The sequence below is a fragment of the Vulpes lagopus genome, chromosome 7 (genome assembly GCF_018345385.1).
Source record: "Vulpes lagopus strain Blue_001 chromosome 7, ASM1834538v1, whole genome shotgun sequence".
Classification (NCBI taxonomy): domain Eukaryota; kingdom Metazoa; phylum Chordata; class Mammalia; order Carnivora; family Canidae; genus Vulpes; species Vulpes lagopus.
In genome coordinates this window covers 80,472,625-80,495,089 of record NC_054830.1, presented here as the reverse complement: position 1 = coordinate 80,495,089, position 22,465 = coordinate 80,472,625, and the positions used below count along the sequence as shown (strand labels likewise).

General features: G+C 46.7%; 2 protein-coding genes across 7 annotated transcripts in view; one reads left to right on the top strand and one right to left on the bottom strand.

Moving 5' to 3' along the window:
- The window catches only part of TMEM8B (transmembrane protein 8B), a 28,812-nt gene extending 10,547 nt beyond the window's left edge, over positions 1 to 18,265 (top strand). For 3 of the 5 annotated variants that reach the window (XM_041763878.1, XM_041763882.1, XM_041763881.1), the window contains 10 exons: positions 1,791 to 1,924; positions 2,250 to 2,518; positions 3,101 to 3,426; positions 9,481 to 9,574; positions 9,747 to 9,870; positions 9,970 to 10,112; positions 10,350 to 10,528; positions 16,702 to 16,848; positions 16,978 to 17,094; positions 17,349 to 18,265. In XM_041763878.1, coding sequence (XP_041619812.1) covers positions 1,791 to 1,924; positions 2,250 to 2,518; positions 3,101 to 3,426; positions 9,481 to 9,574; positions 9,747 to 9,870; positions 9,970 to 10,112; positions 10,350 to 10,528; positions 16,702 to 16,848; positions 16,978 to 17,094; positions 17,349 to 17,714 — 1,899 coding nt within the window. In that variant the 3' untranslated portion in view covers positions 17,715 to 18,265. Of the gene's footprint in view, positions 1 to 1,790; positions 1,925 to 2,249; positions 2,519 to 3,100; positions 3,427 to 9,480; positions 9,575 to 9,746; positions 9,871 to 9,969; positions 10,113 to 10,349; positions 10,529 to 16,701; positions 16,849 to 16,977; positions 17,095 to 17,344 lie in introns of all 5 variants that reach the window. The other 2 variants (XM_041763879.1, XM_041763880.1) reach the window with 2 other exon arrangements.
- Positions 10,565 to 21,726, bottom strand: LOC121495850 (olfactory receptor 13C7-like). 2 transcript variants are annotated; one of them, XM_041763888.1, is made up of 2 exons: positions 20,628 to 21,726; positions 10,565 to 14,650 (listed from the first exon to the last, which is right to left on the bottom strand). In XM_041763888.1, exons 1-2 carry the CDS (start codon positions 21,609 to 21,611, stop codon positions 14,612 to 14,614), a joined length of 1,023 nt encoding a protein of 340 aa, XP_041619822.1. In that variant the 5' UTR covers positions 21,612 to 21,726; the 3' UTR covers positions 10,565 to 14,611. The 2 variants fall into 2 exon arrangements, with proteins under 2 accessions (XP_041619822.1, XP_041619820.1); XM_041763886.1 differs by lacking the exon at positions 10,565 to 14,650 and having other exon boundaries at positions 19,941 to 21,726.
- Positions 21,727 to 22,465: the final 739 nt, after the last annotated feature.

The window sequence follows — 22,465 nt, the reverse complement described above, 5'->3', positions numbered from 1 at the left end:
TCTCTGATCCTATCACAGGGTGAAGGCTGCTGCATCTCTGCACTTTCCCTGCTATCTACTGATTGAACCTGAAATAAGGGAGAAGCATTAGATATGAACATTATAGTTTGAGGAAGGAGCACATTTTAACCATTGAGGTCATGTCCACTGATCCTTCTTCAGTTCAGCTAACAGCACAAAAGATGTGAAGTGTTTCTTTCCCCTGGATTGTCCATGCAGCAAGGAAATGAGCCACTTCCTGCATGTGAGCTCCCACCCTAGGGGCTTGCTCGCTGCAAGGTTATTGTAGTGGTGATTCTTGCCTCAGGAAGTGGGATTGATGAGATGACTTGTGTTAGTATTTCTGGTCCTTAGGGTTTGACACCAAAGAAGGACATCTGCTTTGGGTATCAGAGATGGAGGTCTCTGAGCAACTAGGTATGTTGAGCTCTCTGAAAGGATCCTCTTTTTGACACCCTTCTTTAACTCAACAGACATTTTTTAGCACCTAGTATTTGCCAGTTGGTGTGCTAGGCATTGGGATGCAGTGATGCAAAAGGGCACAGAAGGATTCCAGGCAGAGGGTAGTGAGGTCTTCTGGCCTGGCATCATCAAGGCCTCCTTCCAGCCTCAGGAAGCTTTACTGGAAGTCAGTGCCTTGGCTGGCTTGTTCCATGGTATGGAACTCAGTGGGATGTCAGAGCCTGGAACTTTTAACTTTTGTCAGGATGAAGTTTAGAGGTTTGTCTCGGTCAGAATAACCACATATGTAAACAAGTGGTCTCCAGTTTCTTGGGCCGGCATAAGGCCATTTGTCCAGAAGAACAGAGAAGCCTCACCAGGAGCCCTGTCCTCCTCTGACCTGCTGGGTCCGGAAGGCTTAGGTAGTTGCAGATTCTGTAGAGGAGGGACCAGAACGAAGGGACGCTGCCTGCCGAAGAGTAGGGAGGCCGTACGTGCTGGGGTGGTATGAACTGAGTCAACAAGGGTCAGGGACCTCACCCAGAAGAGCAGCTTAGATGTGGCTGTTGTGTCCAGTAATGGAAGAAACCCAGCCTGATTCAGAAGGAGCAGATGTATTTGTGGGTCCCCTGTGGCAGAGCAATGGGAGGGGAGACAGAGAACAGGCTTTGGCTTCATAAACATCAGAGCTACCGGTACCTGTGTTGATTCATTTGTTCACCCATTTATTCAGCAGATATTCATCTATGCACTTTACATTAGGCTCCATGTCTGGGGGAGCAAAAATAGCATAAGACAAGGTTTCCATTTTCAAGTTGCTTACGCTCTGGAGATTGCCTAGGAGGTAGAGTGGCCTTTCCCTGGGGTGTTAAAGCAGAGGCTGGACAAGCAGAGTCCCTTGGGAGGGCTCAGTAGGGAATAAAGGAATTTAGAGATTCAGATTAGTGGGCTGGGTGGGTTTGGACTAGCAGCCTCAAGGAACTTTCTAACCCCAAAAGAGAGCCAGAGTGGAAATGGGGCGGTTTGAAATGACCTTGAGGGGTTGTTAGGAAGTGCTCAGGACTAGGGATTAGCATAGAGGAGGCATAGGCCTGATAGTTAGGAAGGCCTGGGTGTGAGTCCCCAGACCTTAGCCAGTGCTGTGGATCATAGCAGATTCCACGCACCTAGGAAAGACAGAGGTGGAGAACAGGCAGGAGGGACCCAGAGCTTAGAGAGACCTCAGTTCTAGCCCTGGGAGCAAGAGGCCAGAGGAGCTTTGTCCCCCATCCTTCAGCAGATTCTGTTTTCCTTGCTTCAATAGCACCCTTGCTGTCTCTCCCCTCCCACCACTCCTGCTTTTGTCTTAGGGTCTCCAGGATGAGTGTCAGTACCTTCTTCAGCCGCAACTGATTGTCCGCCGTTTGCTGGATGTTGCCGTGCTGGTGCCTGGCCGTCCCTCAGAGCAAACTCTCTCCGCTCACAATCGCTCAGCGCTGTACAAGTAAGTTGAATACTTCCCCAGATCTGACTCTTGCCCTCTTCCTTCCCTGGCCTCAAACAGGGAACAGGGTTCTTTTGGCTTCTCTGCCTATCTACCTGTTGCTACTTTCCTGCTGGCCAACTTGGGCTGCTGGAGCCCCCAGAGCCTCCAGGGTGGGTTGGACCCCAGCCTACCTCCCTCCTAGCACAGAGGGAAGGAAGCAGAAAGGCATCCTGATCGCCTGTCTCCCCTGTCCCTCTGGGGGACACAAATGTATTTTCCTTATTCTGGGGTCCTTCTCACCCTCTCACCTGTCTTTTTTTACCCCCACCTTCCCTCTGCCCAGGGTCTTTGTGCCCAGCTTTACTTACAGGGTTTCAGCACAGCTGGTATGTGTGGGGAGCCGTGGGGTGTTGGCCTGCCCACTGACATTGCGCCTACGTCCCAAGGCCCCACCTCTGCACAACTCAAGCTCTGTGTCCTGTGGAGGTGCCTCAGTATGCCAGCTGGAGCTGGCACTGCCCCCCTGGGGGCACTGGGTCTACGTGCGTGTGGAGATACCATCCCGGGGTCCTGGCAGGACCATCCGCTTCCAGCTGTGTGTGCGGTTGCAAGGTCAGAAGCCCCACATCCACCTTGGCCACTCAGCTTGGGTCAACTTCTGTGGCTGGGAAGAGGCAGTCATGGTGGTTGTGTTCATTGACCCTTTGCCACGTCCCTATAATCTCCCCAAACCTATCCAGGCTCCTTCACACTCCCTAAAGCCCTTCCACCTGAAGTTTTGATTCATTGGAAGCCCTTTAGATAATTTTGCACCTGACTGGGGCTAACTAAGGGACCACCTTACTATCCTTGGTTTAATTTCTCTTTCAGTTTCCCAGGTGCCAGGACACTATCCTTGCCAAAGCCCATGCAGATCAGTGGGAGGGCCCATCATCTGTTTCAGCAGTGTCTTCACTGCCTTTGGGGAGGGAGAGATGACCTTGACTCCCTGACATCCTATTGGCTGTGACCACTAGGAGTCCCTTGGGCCCTATCCTGTGACCCTGGATGCCCCATACTTCCAAGGACATTGGATTCTAGTTCTCATCACTCCCTACCCTTTGCTCATTCCTGTCTGGCTCAGATCTGGTTTGTGGTGAGGCTGCAGGATTTGTGAGAGTGGCAGGCCCCAGCACTGATTTCCTCTGCCCACAGAGTGCCCACAGCCCAGCCTGTCCCGTGTCCTCGTCCCTGGAGCTGCCATGAACATGCCCCAGTCCCTGGGCAACCAGCCACTGCCTCCAGAGCCGCCATCCCTGGGGGCCTCTGCGGAGGGGCCTGGGGCCACATCCCCACCAGAGCACTGCTGGCCAGTGCGCCCAACACTGCGCAATGAGCTGGACACCTTCTCCGTCCACTTCTACATCTTCTTTGGCCCCAGCGTGGCCCTACCGCCTGAACGCCCTGCAGTGTTTGCCCTGAGGCTGCTACCAGTGCTGGACAGCGGAGGTGTCCTCAGCTTGGAGCTCCAGCTCAATGTGGTACTCTTGGTGGAAAGTGGGGAGGTTGCCCTGGAGGGGAACTTGAAGGAGAAGATGTCAGGGGTGTGCGGGTTCTTACCTCCTTCTGGAAGCACATCTGGGTCGCTTTTGGCCCACTTTGTGATTAGGGACAATGTCTCAGCCCAAGTCTGATCAACAAACATTCCCCTGAGTGTTGCCTCTCTATGCTACGGTTAGGCTAGGTTAGTCAATCCAACTCAGAGTGGGCTCAGTTATCCATTTTATAGGCTAACCTTCTACCTCTTAAGGGCCTCTATGGCAAGTGTCCATGTTCTTGCATATCTCCTGTGATAGGGAGTTCACTCCCTCTTAAGGTCGTAGAGTCCATATTTAGACAGCTCTGATTGCTAAAGGCAGTCCTGACAGTCCATGAAAATCTGCCTCCATAATTTCTACCCACCAATCTTTGTTTTGCCCCAGAAGCTACATCCAGTAAGTCTATCTCTGTCCTTCTCTTTTTTTAAGTTAATAGACTTGATTTTTCAGAGCAATTTTAAGCTTACAGAGAAATTGGACAGAAAATACAAGGAGTTCCCATATTCCCTCTTCCGCTGCACAGTTCTCCCTCTTATTTTACATCTCATATTGGTGTGGTACGGTTGTTACATTCCTATCCTGTTTGACAGCCCTGCAGATGCCCCTCATCTCCCCCAAGCTGAACAAATTCAGCATCTTAGACCTCCCCCCATCCTCTGCCCTCTCCTCTGGTCATAGTGGCTCTGAGATAAGTGATACAAGGGGGTCTGATCAGGGTGGCAGGCAGTGTTTCTGCAGCCTGAGAGCAAGTTCCCCCTTTGAGCTGCCACATCACCCCACGGGATCATCTGGGGCTGTGGCGAACTAAGATTTCTAGGTCTTTCTTTTTTCTTTTTCTTCAAACCAGTTGGTATGCATTTACTTTTTTATTATAAAAATAATAGGATCACATGTAAAAGCTTTGGAAAATCGAAGACCTAAAACTGTGTGTCTTTTCGTTTTTTTTTTTTTTTTTTCTTTTTGCATTAGTCTCTGTGTTGATCTACTTGTAACTAAGGGACACATAGGATTTTGTGCCCTGAGCCTGGTTCATGTGAAATGCAGCCAATTCCCACCTCACATTTTTGCAGTGAGCTGTTTAATTTGAATGAAAGAATTTAAGTCCATCTTTGAGCCACTGCCTAATACTAGTTCGGGCTTTGAGTCTTCCTTGCTTTATGTAATTCACACACTTGAAAAGCCAGCCTTCTGTAACTCTCAGTAATTATTTTTAGCATTAATTAACAGTGGGCTTAGGGCAGAACCATTAGTGACTGTCTTGGGCTGGCATTGATCCAGTAATTTATGTACTGTTACCCCAGCCAGCAATTCTTTTAACTCTACTATTCCCCAGTTCTGGGGGGCAGACCCATTTTCCTATCAGCCATCCTGAGACTAGGTTTGTGGCTAGATGTGGTCTTTTAGAGGACGTACGGCTCAGAACTTTTCAAGTCTTCCTGCTGGTCAGGACAGAGCAGATTCTTTTTTTTTTTTTTTTTTTTAAAGATTTCATTTATTCATTCATGATAGACATAGAGAGAGAGAGAGAGGCAGAGACACAGGCAGAGGGAGAAGCAGGCTCCATGCAGGGAGCCCAACGTGGGACTCGATCCCAGGACTCCAGGATCACGCCCTGGGCCAAAGGCAGGTGCCAAACTGCTGAGCTACCCAGGGATCCCCGACAGAGCAGATTATTTTTTTTTTTATTATTTTTTTATTTTTAATTAATTTTTATTGGTGTTCAATTTACCAACATACAGAAAAACACCCAGTGCTCATCCCGTCAAATGTCCACCTCAGTGCCCGTCACCCATTCCCCTCCAACACCCGCCCTCCTCCCCTTCCACCACCCCTAGTTCGTTTCCCCGAGTTAGGAGTCTTTATGTTCTGTCTCCCTTCCTGATATTTCCCAACATTTCTTTTCCCTTCCTTTATATTCCCTTTCACTATTATTCATATTCCCCAAATGAATGAGAACATACACTGTTTGTCCTTCTCCGATTGACTTATTTCACTCAGCATAATACCCTCCAGTTCCATCCACGTTGAAGCAAATGGTGGGTATTTGTCGTTTCTAATTGCTGAGTAATATTCCATTGTATACATAAACCACGTCTTCTTTATCCATTCATCTTTCGATGGACACCGAGGCTCCTTCCACAGTTTGGCTTTGTGGCCATTGCTGATAGAAACATCGGGGTGCAGGTGTCCCAGCGTTTCATTGCATCTGAATCTTTGGGGTAAATCCCCAACAGTCAGAGCAGATTCTTAAACACAAAAACGTTTCTTATTTTCACAATTAAATTCTCTGTGGCTCTTATTGCCTTTGGGCTGTCAGTGAGGTCTTGATTTGACATTGTAACTAAAGAGCCTGTTTCAGAGACCAGTACCACCCATACTTGTTTTTCCTCAGTATCTTAAGAGTAGAGGCCCAACCCCCCTGTAACCTTTCACCTTGTCCCGTTCTAAATTTATCTGCTTATATTACATCCATTTGCATGCCATGACATTTGTTATATACCCCAAACAGCCCACTATATTTATTCTGAAAAACATATTGGTTCATCTACTCTGATTTTTCCCTCTGAGTATTTTGATTTTTTTCCCCCCAGGACAAAGTTGTGAAAATACTTTTTTTTTTTTTATTGGAGTTCGATTTGCCAACATATAGTATAACACCCAGTGCTCATCCCGTCAAGTGCCCCCCTCAGTGCCCATCACCCAGTCACCCCATCCCCCCACTCACCTCCCCTTCCACAATCCCTTGTTCGTTTCCCAGAATTAGGAGTCTCTCTCTCTCTCTTTTAGATTTATTTATTTATTTATGATAGAGAGAGAGAGAGAGAGAGAGAGAGGTAGAGACACAGGGAGAGGGAGAAGCAGGCTCCATGCCAGGAGCCCGACGTGGGACTCGATCCCGGGACTCCAGGATCGCGCCCCGGGCCAAAGGCAGGCGCCAAACTGCTGAGCCACCCAGGGATCCCCGAATTAGGAGTCTCTCATGTTCTGTCTCCCTCTTTGATATTTCCCACTCATTTTCTCTCCTTTCCCCTATAATCCCTTTCACTATTTTTTATATTCCCTGTATGAATGAGACCATATAATGTTTGTCTTCTCCGATTGACCTACTTTGCTCAGCACAATACCCTCCAATTCCATCCACATTGAAGCAAATGGTGGGTATTCATCGTTTCTAATGGCTGAGTAATATTTCATTGTATATATAGACCACATCTTCTTTATCCATTCTTTTTTTAAAAATTTTTATCCATTCATCTTTCAGTAGACACCGAGGCTCCTTCCACAGTTTGGCTATTGTGGACATTGCTGCTATAAACATTGGGGTGCAGGTGTCTTGGCTTTTCACTGCATCTGTATCTTTGCGGTAAATCCCCAGCAGTGCAAGTGCTGGGTCGTAGGGTAGCTCTATTTTTAACTCTTTGAGGAACCTCCACACAGTTTTCCAGAGTGGCTATCCCAGTTCACATTCCCACCAACAGTGCAGGAGGGTTCCCCTTTCTCCACATCCTCTCCAACATTTGTTGTTTCCTGTCTTGTTAATTTTCCCCATTCTCACTGGTGTGAGGTGGTATCTCATTGTGGTTTTGATTTGTATTTCCATGATGGTCAGTGATGCAGAGCATTTTCTCATGTGCTTGTTGGCCATGTGTATGTCTTCTTTGGTGAAATTTTTGTTCATGTCTTTTGCCCATTTCATGATTGGATTGGCTGATTTGTTTATTCGCTGTTGAGTTTAATAAGTTCTTTATAGATCTTGGGTACTAGCCCTTTATCTGATATGTTATTTGCAAATATCTTCTCCCATTCTGTAAGTTGTCTTTTAGTTTTGTTGACTGTTTCTTGTGCTGTGCAGAAACTTTTTATCTTGATTACGTCCAATAATTCATTTTTGCTTTTGTTTCCCTTGCCTTCATAGATGTATCTTGCAAGAAGTTGCTGTGGCCAAGTTCAAAAGGGTGTTGCCTGTGTTCTCCTCTAGGATTTTGATGGATTCTTGTCTGACATTTAGATCTTTCATCCATTTTTAGTGTATCTTTGTGTATGGTGTAAGAGAATGGTCTAGTTTCATTCTTCTGCATGTGGCTGTCCAATTTTCCCAGCGCCATTTATTGAAGAGACTTTCCTTTTTCCAGTGGATAGTCTTTCCTGCTTTGTCAAAGATTAGTTGACCATAGAGTTGAGGGCCCATTTCTGGGTTCTCTATTCTGTTCCATTGATCTATGCGTCTGTTTTTGTGCCAGTACCACACTGTCTTGATGATCACAGCTTTGTAGTACAACTTGAAATCCGGCATTGTGATGCCCCCGGCTCTGGTTTTCTTTTTCAATATTCCCCTGGCTATTTGGGGTCTTTTCTGATTCCACACAAATCTTAAGATGATTTGTTCCAACTCTCTGAAGAAAGTCCATGGTATTTTGATAGGGATTGCATTGAACGTGTAAATTTCCCTGGGTAGCATAGACATTTTCACAATATTAATTCTTCCAATCCATGAGCATGCAACGTTTTTCCATCTCTTTGTGTCTTCCTCAATTTCTTTCAGAAGTGTTCTGTAGTTTTTAGGGTATAGATCCTTTACCTCTTTGGTTAGGTTTATTCCTAGGTATCTTATGCTTTTGGGTGGAATTGTAAATAAGATTGACTCCTTAATTTCTCTTTCTTCAGTCTCATTGTTAGTGTATAGAAATGCCACTGATTTCTTGGCATTTTGTATCCTGCCACATGGCCGAATTGCTGTATGAGTTCTAGTAATCTTGGGGTGGAGTCTTTGGGTTTTCTATGTACAGTAGCATGTCTTCTGCGAAGAGGGAGAGTTTGACTTCTTCTTTACCAATTTGAATACCTCTTATTTCTTTTTGTTGTCTGTATTTTGATTTTTTTCTCTTGGAATCAAGGTCTGAACATTTGTATCAGAGAACTGCATACCTGGAGGACATTTTTTTTCCTTTGGCTTCCCACTAGAATGACTTTTATGGAATAATGCTTTGGTATATTACCCAGGTTTGCATTGAGGGAAGTTATAAGCAAGTTGTATGAAATTCACTCTGTGGTTAAGGACAGGATGCATGACAGAACACAGAGCTGCTTTGATGAGAATTTTCCAGAGAACCACCCCTTTAGATGCTGTGCTTTTCCTGAGACTCTAATTAAATTTATCTTATGGACTCATAAGATAAAATCTGGTAACTCATTATGTTTCCTTTTTTGCTGTGGTTGCTTGGAAGTCAGCATCAAATATATGCCTCACATATATCTAGGGAAGGACTTTATTTTTCTATCTTGATTTTTAAATTTCCCTCATGCATTTATTTTATTCTATCATACACATTTAATAAGCTACCTTAACTCCTTGAATGAGGTGAGCTTATAGCATTCCATTACTTTTATTCTTGTAGACACCCCTTACATTTACTTCTGTGGATATCTGGTTTCTTTAAATCCCAGACAGGTTGCTACATTAACCCCCCAGGCATTCTGTTACCTTCAATACCTAGGATCATTTCACCTGAGGAAGAGTTCATTTCTTTACACTCCTCCTGCCTTCAGACCCAAGTGAAAATGATTGAAAAGCTTAGTTTTCTTTGTTCACAACTAGTTTCTACATCCAGCAACAGCCCCCCTCCCACTCCTTCCAGTAAGCTAGATTGGGCTGAAAGGGTGTTCTCTTGTCTGGACAGAGTTTAAACAATTCTGCTCAAAGACAATATTTAGAACTGGGCCTTGCCTTCTCATCAGTCTTTGAAATATCTCTGCTGTGGAGGATCTGGTGTTCTCCAGTTTTTCTGAGAGAGGGAGAAAGAGAGAAAGAGAAAGAGGGAGAGAGAGAAAAGTGTGCTTTGGAGTGGAGAGTATTTGCAGGAATGGGATATCCGGTGAGCTCCCAGAGGGGTTTCTGGAGAGGGGTTAACCGGTGTAGAAGTCTGGGGGGCCCCTGGTGGGGGTGGTGCCAGGGCCTGGAGGGTGTGACAGCCTCATCTTCATACCTGCCCTCCCCAGAGCTCCCTGCTCCAGGAAAATGTGACAGTGTTTGGATGCCTGACTCACGAGGTGCCCTTGAGCCTGGGGGATGCAGCAGTGACCTGTTCTAAAGGTGGGAGTGAGGAATGGGGGAAGCAGCCTGGGGCTGGGGGTATTGGGGGATGATATGGAGGAAGGATGGGCTGGGGAAGTGGGGTCAGGTGGGTGAAGGTTCTTTAGGTCTTGACCCCACACTGATCCTCCCCTCTCTCACTGATAACCCCTCTTCTCCCTTCTCCCCTAAGAGTCCCTGGCTGGCTTCCTCCTTTCCGTCAGTGCCACTTCCAGAGTGGCCAGGCTGCGAATCCCTTTCCCACAGACTGGGACCTGGTTCCTGACCCTGCGCTCCCTGTGTGGGGTGGGGCCTCGGTGAGCGGGATGGGGGGGGGGGGTGGCGCGGTGGTGCAGGGCAGACCGGGACACAGATATAGGGCCTGAGCCCCAGCTGACAGCCCGGTGTGTGCGCAGGTACGTGCGGTGCCGGAACGCCACGGCAGAGGTGCGGCTGCGCACTTTCCTGTCCCCTTGCGTGGACGACTGCGGGCCCTACGGCCAGTGCAAGCTGCTGCGCACGCACAACTACCTGTACGCTGCCTGCGAGTGCAAGGCCGGTGAGCGGGCTGGGCAGGCGAGGGAGCCGGGTAGGCTTTAAGAGTTGGAGGGGGCGGCCTGGATGGGCGGTGGCTTTTTGAATTGAGGATGGGTTTGGAGAGACTGGGAGGGCGGAGCTAGGGTGAGACCACCCTTCACTGGCCGTGGTGTAGGGCCTGGCACGAGGCCACCAGCAGGAGTGGGGAACCTGTGGCTGCCTTGGGCCCTCTTCCACCTTGTGCCCTCCCCACTCGCAGGGTGGAGGGGTTGGGGCTGCACCGACAGTGCAGATGCGCTCACCTACGGATTCCAGCTACTGTCCACGTTACTGCTCTGCTTGAGCAACCTCATGTTTTTACCACCCGTGGTCCTGGCCATTCGAAGCCGATATGTGCTGGAAGCTGCTGTCTACACCTTCACCATGTTCTTCTCCACGGTATGTGGTGCATCTCTGTCTTCATTGAGTCCTTATTCATGGTGATGGGTGAGGATCTGCATTTCCACCGTGTTTTCCATGGGTTTGGGGATGTCTACACCTTCATTATATGAGGATGTCTCCTCTTCACAGTGTCTTCCACAGCAGTGTTGTGGCATGGTGCACTAGGATATGGTAATTTTTTCAAGGCACATCAGGATAAATGAACAAGGCTTTTTGTAACTTGAAATAACCAATAGCCACTAGAAATAGTGTGTGGTCTCCAGCTGTCCATGGGGACCTTTACCATAATACACTTGGCTGTTCTACAGTATGGAATGGTGTCTGCAGCTTCACCTTTTCTCTTCTGTATGGTGACAAGAGATCTGCACTTTCTCCCATGTCTCTACATGGAGTCTTCACTTTCATCTCTCATGATATGAGGGCTAGCTATGCTGTGCTCATGGTCTTCATTGCACTGGACACTTCTATATCTTTAGCTTGTTCTTTCGTATGGTGTGAAAAGGTACTCCCCATTCAGTCACCATGGCCTGCTTGATTTCTCATGGGAACTTTTTGAAGACAGAGGATCTCTATAACTGGGTAATTTATAGAACATTCTGGCTCTTGGGATCCTAAGAAATTATGTAGACTCAGGTATGTCCTGAGACGTCATGGGAAGTGGCAGTGTGATATAAAATTCCAGTTCAAAGGAACATGTTTTGATGAAGATTTAATAGTTTTAAATCCTTCCCCTCCCATTACAGAATGTCCACAGTCCCCTGTCTGTGTTTTTGCACTCCTCCATAATCAGAAAAGTTCATCTTACCAGAAAACATCATAAATAGTATAAGGAAAAGGTAGAGGAGTGAGTCTGTTAATGAGATTTAGCCTCCATGTAGACTTTCACCCTGAGATATTTTATCTAGGAATCTTTTCAGCTCATCTTTGGGCTCTTGGCATCTTGTGACATACAGTGCCTTTCTGTGAGCACTGCAAAAATCTCAGATGGATTCAGACTTTCCTCATGTCTTGGTGACAAGAATATCACAGAAACCAATATGTGCTTCCCTTTTGTTCAGCATTAATAGATTAGACATATGTCCAAATTACAAAAGCCCTACTTATCATTTAGCAGGAAGGTAGGGGGTGAATGTTCTGAAACTGAGGGGCATGTTGTAGGGTCCTCAAGGATGAGCATGCACAGGTGAGGAAGTGGAGGCTATAACTATGCTGTGTAGAGAGACCTTCTCCTCTTCAGCTGGGTGAGAAGAGCACACTCCCAATTTTGCTTGGCTGCCCCCCTTTTTAGACCTGCTCTGACAGTGCCTCATTCTATTTTTATAGTAGACACTGTTTCTCATTCTCTCTCTCTCTCTTTTTAACTGCCAGATGCCCTTTATACTGTTGCTCACCAAATCCTCTAGCAACAGCTGTTCCACCAGCCCACTCTTGGCTGCATGCAGATCTAATTGGATTCACAATCAGTAACAGTAGCTAAGTGTATCAGGAGCCTGGAAGATGTGGGGAGAGTGTGTTCATTCTCCTGTACTTTGCTCAAGCATCCCAGTGTTGGCTCCAGAGTGTTTAGTACTAGATGACTCCTTATATTCTGGATACAATGGCAAATTGTCCTTGAAAGAAAAGACCTTTTCCCCCCATTGGAACACCAGGGGAGCCTGCAGTGACTGACATCACATACAGAGCTTCCACTTTCTTAAATAGGATAATGAGCAGAGTGCCTGGCTGGCTCAGTCAGTAGAGCAGGTGACCCCCAATCTCGGGCTTGTGAGTTCAAGCCCATGTTAGGTGTGGGGCTTATTTAAAAAAGAAAAAAATAGGATAATATGCAAAAGATCAAGGAAAAGATACTGACTCAACCGTGTTGCCTGAAGTCTTGCTCTAACTCCTCTTCTTTTCCCATATGGGCCAAAATGTACAGCTGCTGGTCATCCAGTTTTCCTGGGCAGGGTCCCCATTACTTTTCCTTACCCATTCTTTATTTAGTTTAGACTTATTTCATTCCTCAACAGTCTACTTTTAAGGACCCACTGGTTATATTGCAGATAACAGTACCAGGACATACAAGATTGTCTTCTTCCCTGTCTTCAAAGCCAGGAGAGTCTACACCTGGGAGTAGGACATTGATTCCTATCCAGGGCATGGGGGGTAGGTTTGTTCTTCAGGAGTATAAAGTGTAAATGTGTAGAATATTTAAAAAGCAACATATGTTATATAATATGTAAGGTATGTTAACAGAAAAACAGGTCACAAATCCAGCACTTGATTTTGTGTATAGCCAGACCAATTCAGATAATGGAAACAGCATAACGTCTGGTGTGTCAACACTGCTAATCAAGTCCTCACAGTACCACTAGAGTAATAGATAGGTACTTATATCATCATCATCCCTTTATGCAGATGAGGACAATTTAAGTACCTTGAGGTGTAACATGAGTGGTAGAAGCAGAATTCTCACTCAGTCTGACTCTAGATTTCCTACATGCAATCATTGAGCTATATTGTATAACAAATACAAGAAGTCATCGAGGGAAATACAGCAAACATTGCAGTTGTACAGCTCTAACCCATGCAGTTCAAGCTGTGAATCTTTCCCAGTGCTAGTTGAATTCTTCTAATCTGTTCCCCAAAGAGCTGACCTGAGGCCCCTAGGGCCTTCCTTGCTGATTGTGGACATCTTGGTTACAAGCCTGCCTTATCATACCTCTTCTGTTCCTCATACCTTGGAAGTAATTCTTAGTGGCTCTTGGCAAAATCCCATGACTTTCCAAGAGGAAAAGGAGGCAAAAAATAAAAGAATAGCAGTAAGTTCCATTATATCCTAAGTGCAAATATTCCAGTCACTGCATGGAGTGAATGTATTTGCATTTCCAGTTCTGTAGTGCCTGGATACTCCATTTTGAAGCATTAGATGAACTATATAGTTATGTTATAAAAAACATAAAATCTCACAGAAAAAAATTTAGGTTAATTTTCAAAAATTACCTCACAAATGTCCAACGCTGAAGGGGGTGTCAAATTAGATGAGAATTATATTAACAGAAGCCAGTTTGTAATCTAAATTTCTTTTCTTAAATTTCTCAATCTTTCCGTGTTATTTCCGTGACTTTTTTTTATTGCCGTCGACAAATGAAAATTATATATATATGAAAATGTAAAAATTAGCCTGTAATTTCAGTGAATCAAGAATACTGCAAGTGGATCAACAATACTGCAAGTCTCCTTCCTTCCTTCCTTCCTTCCTTCCTTCCTTCCTTCCTTCCTTCCTTCCATCCTTCTTTCCTGGAGGAAAGTTTATTAGTGTAGGGATATTCTCTCATGAACATACATGGCATAAAATATAAGATGACTAAAGCTTACTGAGCACAAACTGCACCAAACATTTAGGACAGTATTCCAGACTTACACAATAGAGTCTCCCAGGCGATACCATAACTAAGCCTTCAGTAGGCCATTCTAGTGTTTTGTTCAGCTGGTTGCTCCTGGGTAATAGATAATACATTTATACCAGTGAATTCTATAGTGATGAATGATTCACTTTGTTTACTATAAATTGTATCTCCTGGTTAAAGATGGTAATAAGTAGGGCACCATGGCAATGAACTGTGGATTCTGCTCCATGAATAATAAGGCAAGTGGAAGCACTGCAGGTAGAGGGAACAAATATATATCCAGAATATATGATGACAAGATGCTATCTTCTCAAGGTTGAGGAGTTTCAGTGAAGTAAGCTGACACAGCTTGTGAGTTGGCTTCCCTAGTGAATTGTGCCCCATCAAGGGGTCAGTGACGGACTTTACCAATGTTGTTTTTAGACATTCAGCAGTAATCATAGATCAGGATTGGTGAAAGGTGCATCATCTTGTTCACTTCACACTGCAATTTTAATTTAACTCCTGTAGGTTTTCTACTACCTTAAAAGTCTCTCTGACTTTTTAGTATGCTTGGAGAATAATCAGTCATAGAATACTCATGTGATGATTTTTCCTCAAACCGCTCTACTCTGGAGACAGTCTCTCCATTAGCCACTACTCCTTTTTCATTGCAGAGAAATTCCTAGGAGAAAAATCAGCCTTCAATTAATTATTCTCTTATATGTTTCTTCGATATTAGGTGATTTAGCTTTGCTTTTCTTCAGGTATATATCTTGTCTTATCTGAGATGGAAGAATTTATTACAAGTCCCTCTTCCAGAAATGTTTGGGCATTTCCTTTTATATACTTGAAACTCAGGCAGATGGAGCAAGCTTGGTGAAGACTGAAATGTAAAATTAATGTTTTAGAATAAAATCCAAATCAGAAAATAGTATCGAATAATAATTTAGTAGCTATAGTACTTACATTTGGTCTTAGAGGTAGAGAATAATCAATACCCAATAGCTAAAATAGCAAAAGACCAAAATTTTGATTTGCTTAGAAACTAAATTAACTCCCAATTAATCAGCACATACAAGAGAAAGAAGGAATTGAAAAAAAAATCAATCTTTTAGGTGTGTTCAGATACTAATTCTAATGCAGATGCAGACTCCCATGAAAAGTCTCTCAGATTTCCCAATAAGAGCTCACGCTCTCAATTTAATAATGTGTAAGAAGGAGCCATGTCGCTACACTTACAAACCATTTCAAAAGCTTGGAGTACTTAAAGCATGATCATTCCAAAGCAGCCCTTTCCTGAAGGGACAGCATTCTTTACCTCTAAAGCAAAGGGAAAGACAGAAGATACAGGGAGGTACCCAGAATAAGACTTGAAAATTTGACGCAATCAAACCCAAGGTTTCCCAATGCCAATTAATATCCCTGTTTTCTTTTTAATTTTTTTTCTTTTTCTAAACTCCTAGCTTCTCCCTGTTCTTACATTGTTCACCTTTTCCCCTTTATCAAAGTTACAAATTTTGTAATTTGAATGACTGGATGTCAATTTCAACAAGTTCCAAAGAAACGTAGCAATTTCATTCTCATCCTTTGTCTCTAGAGAACGTTTGAGTCTGTTTTCCCTCTGTGTGGTTGGCAGCTCTGCTCGGGGCCTGGATTCTGCTACATTTCACAACAGACTTGGTTCAGTTTCCCACCTGCTTGCTTCTAAGGGGGATGCTGTTTGATTAAGGTTGGGGTGTCATGGTTTGTGATTTGAGTTCAGGATAGGATGCTCCTTTTTCCTGAACTCCTTTCCTGACCTCACCTCCACTGTCTCATTCTCACCTCTAATGCAGCCAAACAGGAGACCAGATCCGGTACTTCCATTTCTATTCTTCCCCAAAGTCACAGAGAATGCGGCTGCCAGAAGTAATTGACCTGTGATATTGTTCAGTGACCTGTTTCCTCAGCGGTGGGTTAGATTGCCCTGCTTTCCACCCACAGCCAAGGATATGCCCCAGGAGGTCCAGGTTGCCTGTTTCACTGAGGTCTGTAAGGCCACCTCTCTTTTAGACTCCTGAGCCCTTGTGACTTAGGGTTGCCTTTCAATAGAATGATGAAGAAATTGATCTAGGTTGAAAGTACCTAAAGGATCCTTTCCGTCAGGGATCAGGCCACTTCCCAAGCCACCTTTGGGTGGTCCAACACTTAGCTTTCTTGCCCCAGCCTCAGTTCAGCCTGATGACTCCAGTCCAACCCTGGCAACTACACCAGCTGGTTTGTGCTATCAAGAGATGCCCTCAGAGCCATGGCTCCCAGAGGACCTAGGGTAACATGCAGGGGACAGATCTTAGGAAACTTTTTTGATCCCATAAAATCTGCTAGTATGTCTCAAGATCAGCTCCAATTAGTAGATTTTTGTCAAGTTTATATAGGTCAAAGACCTTTTCCTTCCCATTATAGCATTTTAATTTTTTTCTTCCATCACTGTAACAATCTATTCTTCCAGACATGAAGAGGGGGCAGTGTCAAGTGATGGGGGGAATGAGCATGCCACTATGATGTGTGTGGGAGGAGATTAGGAGGGTGAGGACAGGGTCAGGGCTGGCAGCTACGTATGGTTTGTGAGGCAGACTAGGTCTCCCTACCACATTCTTCTCAGGAGCAGGGAGTCAGGCATTTCTGGATTCTGCTCAGTCTGTGACCTCTAACCTCTGCTTTTCTGACAGCAGCACACCACCCTCATGGCCTCTGTCTCCAGTTTCATGGATCTGGGCCATTGCCTCAAGTTCTCTCAATGCTTGTCATTTCTTCCTCCAGTTTTACCATGCTTGTGACCAGCCAGGCATTGTGGTTTTCTGCATCATGGACTACGATGTGCTGCAGTTCTGTGATTTCCTGGGCTCCTTAATGTCCGTGTGGGTCACTGTCATTGCCATGGCTCGTTTACAGCCTGTGGTTAAGCAGGTCAGTCCAGAGTGGGCCCTGGGGGACAACTGTAGGGCCAACTTGAAATTCACTCCCAATCTCTCCCTGGGGGCATTGCCAAGTACCTCTTGCCAACCTGGCCCAGCCCCTGGAGTCCTCTTTCTCCAGGTGCTGTATTTGCTGGGGGCTATGCTGCTGTCTATGGCTCTACAGCTTGACCGGCATGGACTCTGGAACCTGCTTGGACCCAGTCTCTTCGCCCTGGGGATCTTGGCCACGGCCTGGGTAAGGTTGGGAGGGCTTGGGGAGGGGGGTGGCCCAGCAAGACTTGGGTACAGGGTCCTGAGTATCTGGTCCCCAATTTAAGATGGGCTTGGACTCTGTCATCATCATTGTGCTATTCGTGATACCCACACCAGTCTTGGCAGGTGCCTTTAGATCTGAGCCAGGGCTCTGGGGAAGCCTGAGAATGACTAGTTCTGGCTTGGGTTCCAAGGCCTTGTATTCCTGAGTCCCACTTCTCTGCTTCCCCCAGACAGTACGCAGCGTCCGCCGCCGGCACTGCTACCCACCCACGTGGCGCCGCTGGCTTTTCTACCTGTGTCCAGGCAGCCTTATTGCAGGCAGTGCTGTCCTACTCTATGCATTTGTGGAGACTCGAGACAACTACTTCTACATTCACAGCATTTGGCATATGCTCATCGCTGGCAGTGTGGGCTTCTTGCTGCCCCCACGAGCTAAGACTGACCACCGGGTCCCATCTGGAGCCCGGGCCCGGGGCTGTGGTTACCAGCTGTGCATCAATGAGCAGGAGGAGCTGGGCCTTGTGGGCCCAGGAGGGGCCACTGTCAGCAGCATCTGTGCCAGCTGAGAGGGACTTTGGGCCTGGCCCTTGGGGAACATGAACCCTTCCTAGGGGCAGAGAGCCCTTTCTGGGAGTGTGGAACCTACCCAGGGATAAGAGACAGGTTGTATTTCTTGAGAACATGGAGTGTTTCTTAAAGACAAGGAGCTCTTCTACAGACCTGGAGTGCTTCCTGAAGGCCTGGAGTCTTCCAGCATCCATGGATCCTTCTTAAGGACTGGAGCCCGTGCAGGCCCCAAGAGCCCCTCAGGACCAAGAAGTCCCTCATAGGGGTGTGGAGTCCTTCCTAGGGATATGGAGCCCTCATAAGGACCTGGATTCCTTCCGAGGGAGACAAAGCCCTCTCAGGACATGGCATCATTCCTGAGGAAATGGAGTCTACCTTGGGGAAACTGAGTCTCCAGTTGATCTTCCCAGCAGCTCAGCAACTCTGGCCTCAGGCTTCCTTCCCAAGGCAGCGACTTGGCCATGCTGTGCCATGCTATGCTGGGAGGGGGATTACAGGACTGATGGGGCTGGGGCAGGAAGTGACTGGTATTCTGAGTTGATGCAGGCGGAGTCTGGCGTGTCTCCAATGAAGTATTTGCTGGATCTCTGCTGCCTTTTTTCCTGGGGCCAAGGGTGTGGGGAGGAGAGGGAAAGAGGGTCTGAGGAAATCAGCAGGGGTGGTGGGAGCCCAGCTGGAATGAGCTGCTGGAACTTCTGCCTGAGGCTTTTGCCCCATCATGGCAGGCTGCAGCTGCTGGGAGTAGGGAATGTGTGTGTGTTTGTGTGTGTGTGTGTGCTGAGATGATTTAAATTAGCAAGACAACCTCCCTTGTGCCCACACCCAACAGGAAAGGAAGCTGAGGTCTCAGGAAATTGGACTAGCAGGTACAAGTCACAAATGTACAAGAAATATCACAAGAACGTAACTTCTATTTTGAGCCCCCATTTTGCCTGAGAGAGATCCTTTGTCAATTTGGGATTTCTTCTCTTCCACAAGGGTCACAGCTGAGTCTCGAGGATCTTATATAATGGGAAGATGTTGAGAGACTGTTTTCTGGTCACCGAGGTCCACACTACACTATCCCCTGAGAGTTCCATCATTCTGCCCGGTCCCGAGTGCTTTCTTGTTCCCATCTGCATAATGCTTTGCAGTGCTATGGCTCTCCCCGACTTCTCTGCCACACACAGACCTGTGAGGCCTGGGCTGCCCACATATACCTTGAAGCCATTTCGATTCTGAGGGTCCACTCGGGATTTTACTTGACCAATAAGGCATGAATTACTGCATCTTTCAGATCCTGCAAACCTGTCCAGGGGTTTGGACAAGGGAATGGGGCTCTGGGCCTCTTTCTTTTGGGACCCTTCTGTGCCAGTGCTCTCACTACATCCCCTCCTCTCTCTTCCTTTTCCCTAGCTTTTATTAATCTGGAGGTGGGGAAACCTCCTTTTTACTTAGATTTTCTCCCAAATCTTTTGTCTATGCCTTCAGCCTCTCCTGTTAAGACTTTAGAGCCTAGGTTTTTGAAGGTCAAAAGCCAGGGAAAAAAATCCCTTTGTCCTCTGCTTTCTGTAATTCTGTCTCTTCCTTGGGGCACTGAGCAGAGTGATGTGACCAGCAGAATGGTGAGCCAAGAGGAGTGGGCTTCATGTCTGTTCCAATATCAGAAATAGTAGTCCATGTTATGATGTGGAACATCAGGTCACTAGGATGCATTAACCCAAATCGCTGGGATTCAGGACAGAGTCAGAGTACAGAAGGCACTGAAGAGGGATGGAGAGTAGGACAGACCCCATTAGGAGGGGTTTTCTGGAAGAGGGGGGCAGATTTGAGTAAGAATTGAATGAGTTTCCACAATGCCAAGGTATTGGGAGAGGGTTCTCTTTGGTTACCAGTGTCCATATTGTATTCCTCCACTGAGATTCCTGTCATTCCAAGTGGTCCCCAGTCAGTAACACACTTAGAACACAGTATAATGCCTAGCCTGGTCTGTGATAAGTGTCCAGTACCTGTTAGGTAAAGGTCAAGAAGTGGCTGGACAGGAGAGGGAAGAGCAAGGGGGAAACACAGAGGCAGGAAAGACTGGTTATTTGCTGGGGAACTGGGAATAGTTTGGGGAGCCTGAGTCCGAACGATGTGTGGGAGTGGAGTGGGGCTGAGATAAGCAGCCAGGATGAGGTTGGATGGAGAGGTGGGGTCTGTTTTTTATCTCATGGGAAATGAGCCATTGGACGGAGTTAAGCAGGAGAGTGGAACGATATGATTGGGGTTTTGATTTTTGGGTTTTTTTCAGATTGGTGTTTCAGTGAACAGAGAGGGTGGATTTTGAAGGGAGTTTGCAGGAAGAAAGCTTGGTGAAAACAGCTGTTGCAATATCTGAGGGAGAGAGATAGTGAAGGCTTCTTGAGGAGGCATATTAGTAGAAAGGAGAAGACCCATTTAAGAGCTCTTAGGCGGTGGATTCTCTAGGACTTTATGACTGACTGGACGTGTGGGGCGGTGATGGTCAGGAAGGCAAATCTCCAGTGGCTCTTGGGTTGACTGTAGGATAACATGGCAGCCATTAGACTATTCACACATTTCTCAGTCTTCCTGTTCCTTCTGGACACATGATGAGTGTGCTTCACCTGCCCCTCGATGTTAGCTGTGGCATATGCTTGCATTGGCTGATGAAGTGGAGGTGGAAGTGAAGCTCAGAGAGCCAGTTCAGGCTTTGTCATGGTGACTAGCAATGGTTCAGAGGCCCAGAGGGATGAAGACAATGACTCAGAGAGACACCAACCACCCAGTCAACAGCAGATGGATCTGCAGCAAGAGTGAGAAATAAACCCTTGTGGGTTTTAGCCACTGCAATTCAAAGTCATTACCATGATGGGCCTAGCCTGCCATGCATGATAGAGTTGAAGAGCAACAGGGAAGATGGGACATCTTCCTGGAGAGCAGGTCTCCCCACAGCAGGGCTATAGCAGCAGCTTTCACTTCTGCGTTCCTCAGGCTGTAGATGATGGGGTTCAGTGAGGGTGTCACAACCCCATAGAACAATGCAATAATCTTATCCAGGTCAGGGTCCTTGGCCTTGGGCTTGAAGTACATGAAGGAGATGGTCCCATAGAAAACTACCACCACTATGATGTGGGCAGAGCAGGTGGAGAAGGCTTTGCGTCGGCCTGCAGCTGAGGGCACCCTAAGGATGGTAGTGAGGATGAAAATGTAGGACAGGAAGATGAGCAGAAGTGGGGCCAGTGTCAGGATAACTGTGGCCACCATTATTAGCAGTGCATTGAGAGAGATGTCCCCACAGGCCAGTTTCAGCACTGCCAAGATCTCGCAGAAGAAGTGGTTGATGATATTGTGGCCACAGAAGGAGACATTCCAGGTAAGAAGGGACTGCAGCAGTGAGTTGGCAAAGCCCATCCCCCAACTCAGCACCACCATCTGCACACACGTCTGCCTACGCATGATCTCTGGGTACCTAAGTGGCTGGCAGATGGCCACATAACGGTCGTATGCCATCACTGCCAGGAGCAGGCACTCCGTGGAGCCCAGAGCCAGGGTCAAGTACATCTGCAGGGCACAGCCAGGGAAGGAGATGGTCCTCTGGGTTTTCAGGAAGTTGACCACCATGAGAGGCACAAAGGAGGATGTGCCACAGATGTCCATCAGGGAGAGGTTGCTGAGGAAGAAGTACATGGGGCTGTGCAGACGGGGGTCCAACATGTTCAGCACTATGAGGAGGGAGTTCCCCAGCACATTCACAGAGTAGATGCCCAGGCAGAGCACAAACAGGACCATCTCGAGCTTATGGTGCTCCTGGAGCCCCAGCAAGATGTATTCTGTCACAGCCGTCTGGTTTGCCATCTCATTCTCCCTCAGTCCTGTCCGGACCACACAGGTGTCAGAGGAAGCTCTCACTGACCTGGAAGCCAAGCAGCCTGACCGGGGGCAGGTCATCCCTGCCTTGGTGGTTTAGTTTCACCATCTGTATAATGAGAGGGTTGGACTTCAGGCCTGCAAGCTGGCCCTCTCAGCTCTGCAGCTCTGCTGTAACTTAAGGAGACAAGGCACATTCTAGCCCCCTAGGCTCTTCATTGTTCTCCCCATGGTGGGGACAGGGGAGACAAGAGAGTAGGATTCATGTTTGGCATACTCCTCTGTAATCTAAAGAGTTTTTGGCTGTTAAAGGAAGTATCTTTTCTAGGTTATGACTCCATATGGCTGAATTTTGCACTTGGTATTTTAGATTCATTCATTTGCTGAATATGCTTTGAATACTTATTCTGTGCTAGGTCTTGTTTAGGTGCTGGGGGTACAGCAGTAAGAAAAATAAATGGACAGAAACATACCATACCACACCTATCATAAGGCTGCCCCTTCTTCCCTGAATGAGGCGATGTGAGGTCTGAAGGCCCGTGGGTAAGTATGGGTGATACTTACTTGATGGTTCCTTTGGGCATTAAGGATCAGACATTCACACTCCACAGGATGTGTAAGCCTGATGTGCAGTCATTTCTTTTTAAGGAATGATAGGCCATCCGTTGATTTTTTTTCCCCTTCTCTCATCCGTTGATTTTTTTTTTAGGATTAAAAAATTATTTTAGAGAGACAGCACAAGCAGGGGGAGGGGCAGAAGGAGAGGTAGACAAGATTTCCTGCTGAGTGGGGAGCCCAACCAGGCGGTATGTGTGTGTGTGTGTGTGTGTGTGTGTGTGTGTAGCTCGATCCCAGGACTCTGAGGTCATGACCTGAGCTGAAATCAAGAGTTAGATGTTTAACCGACCAAGCCACCCAGGTGCCCCCCTCATCTA

Bases quoted from the DNA above. Each gene is read 5' to 3' on its own strand.
- LOC121495850 (XM_041763886.1), bottom strand. From the start codon at position 21,611: ATGACCTGCCCCCGGTCAGGCTGCTTGGCTTCCAGGTCAGTGAGAGCT.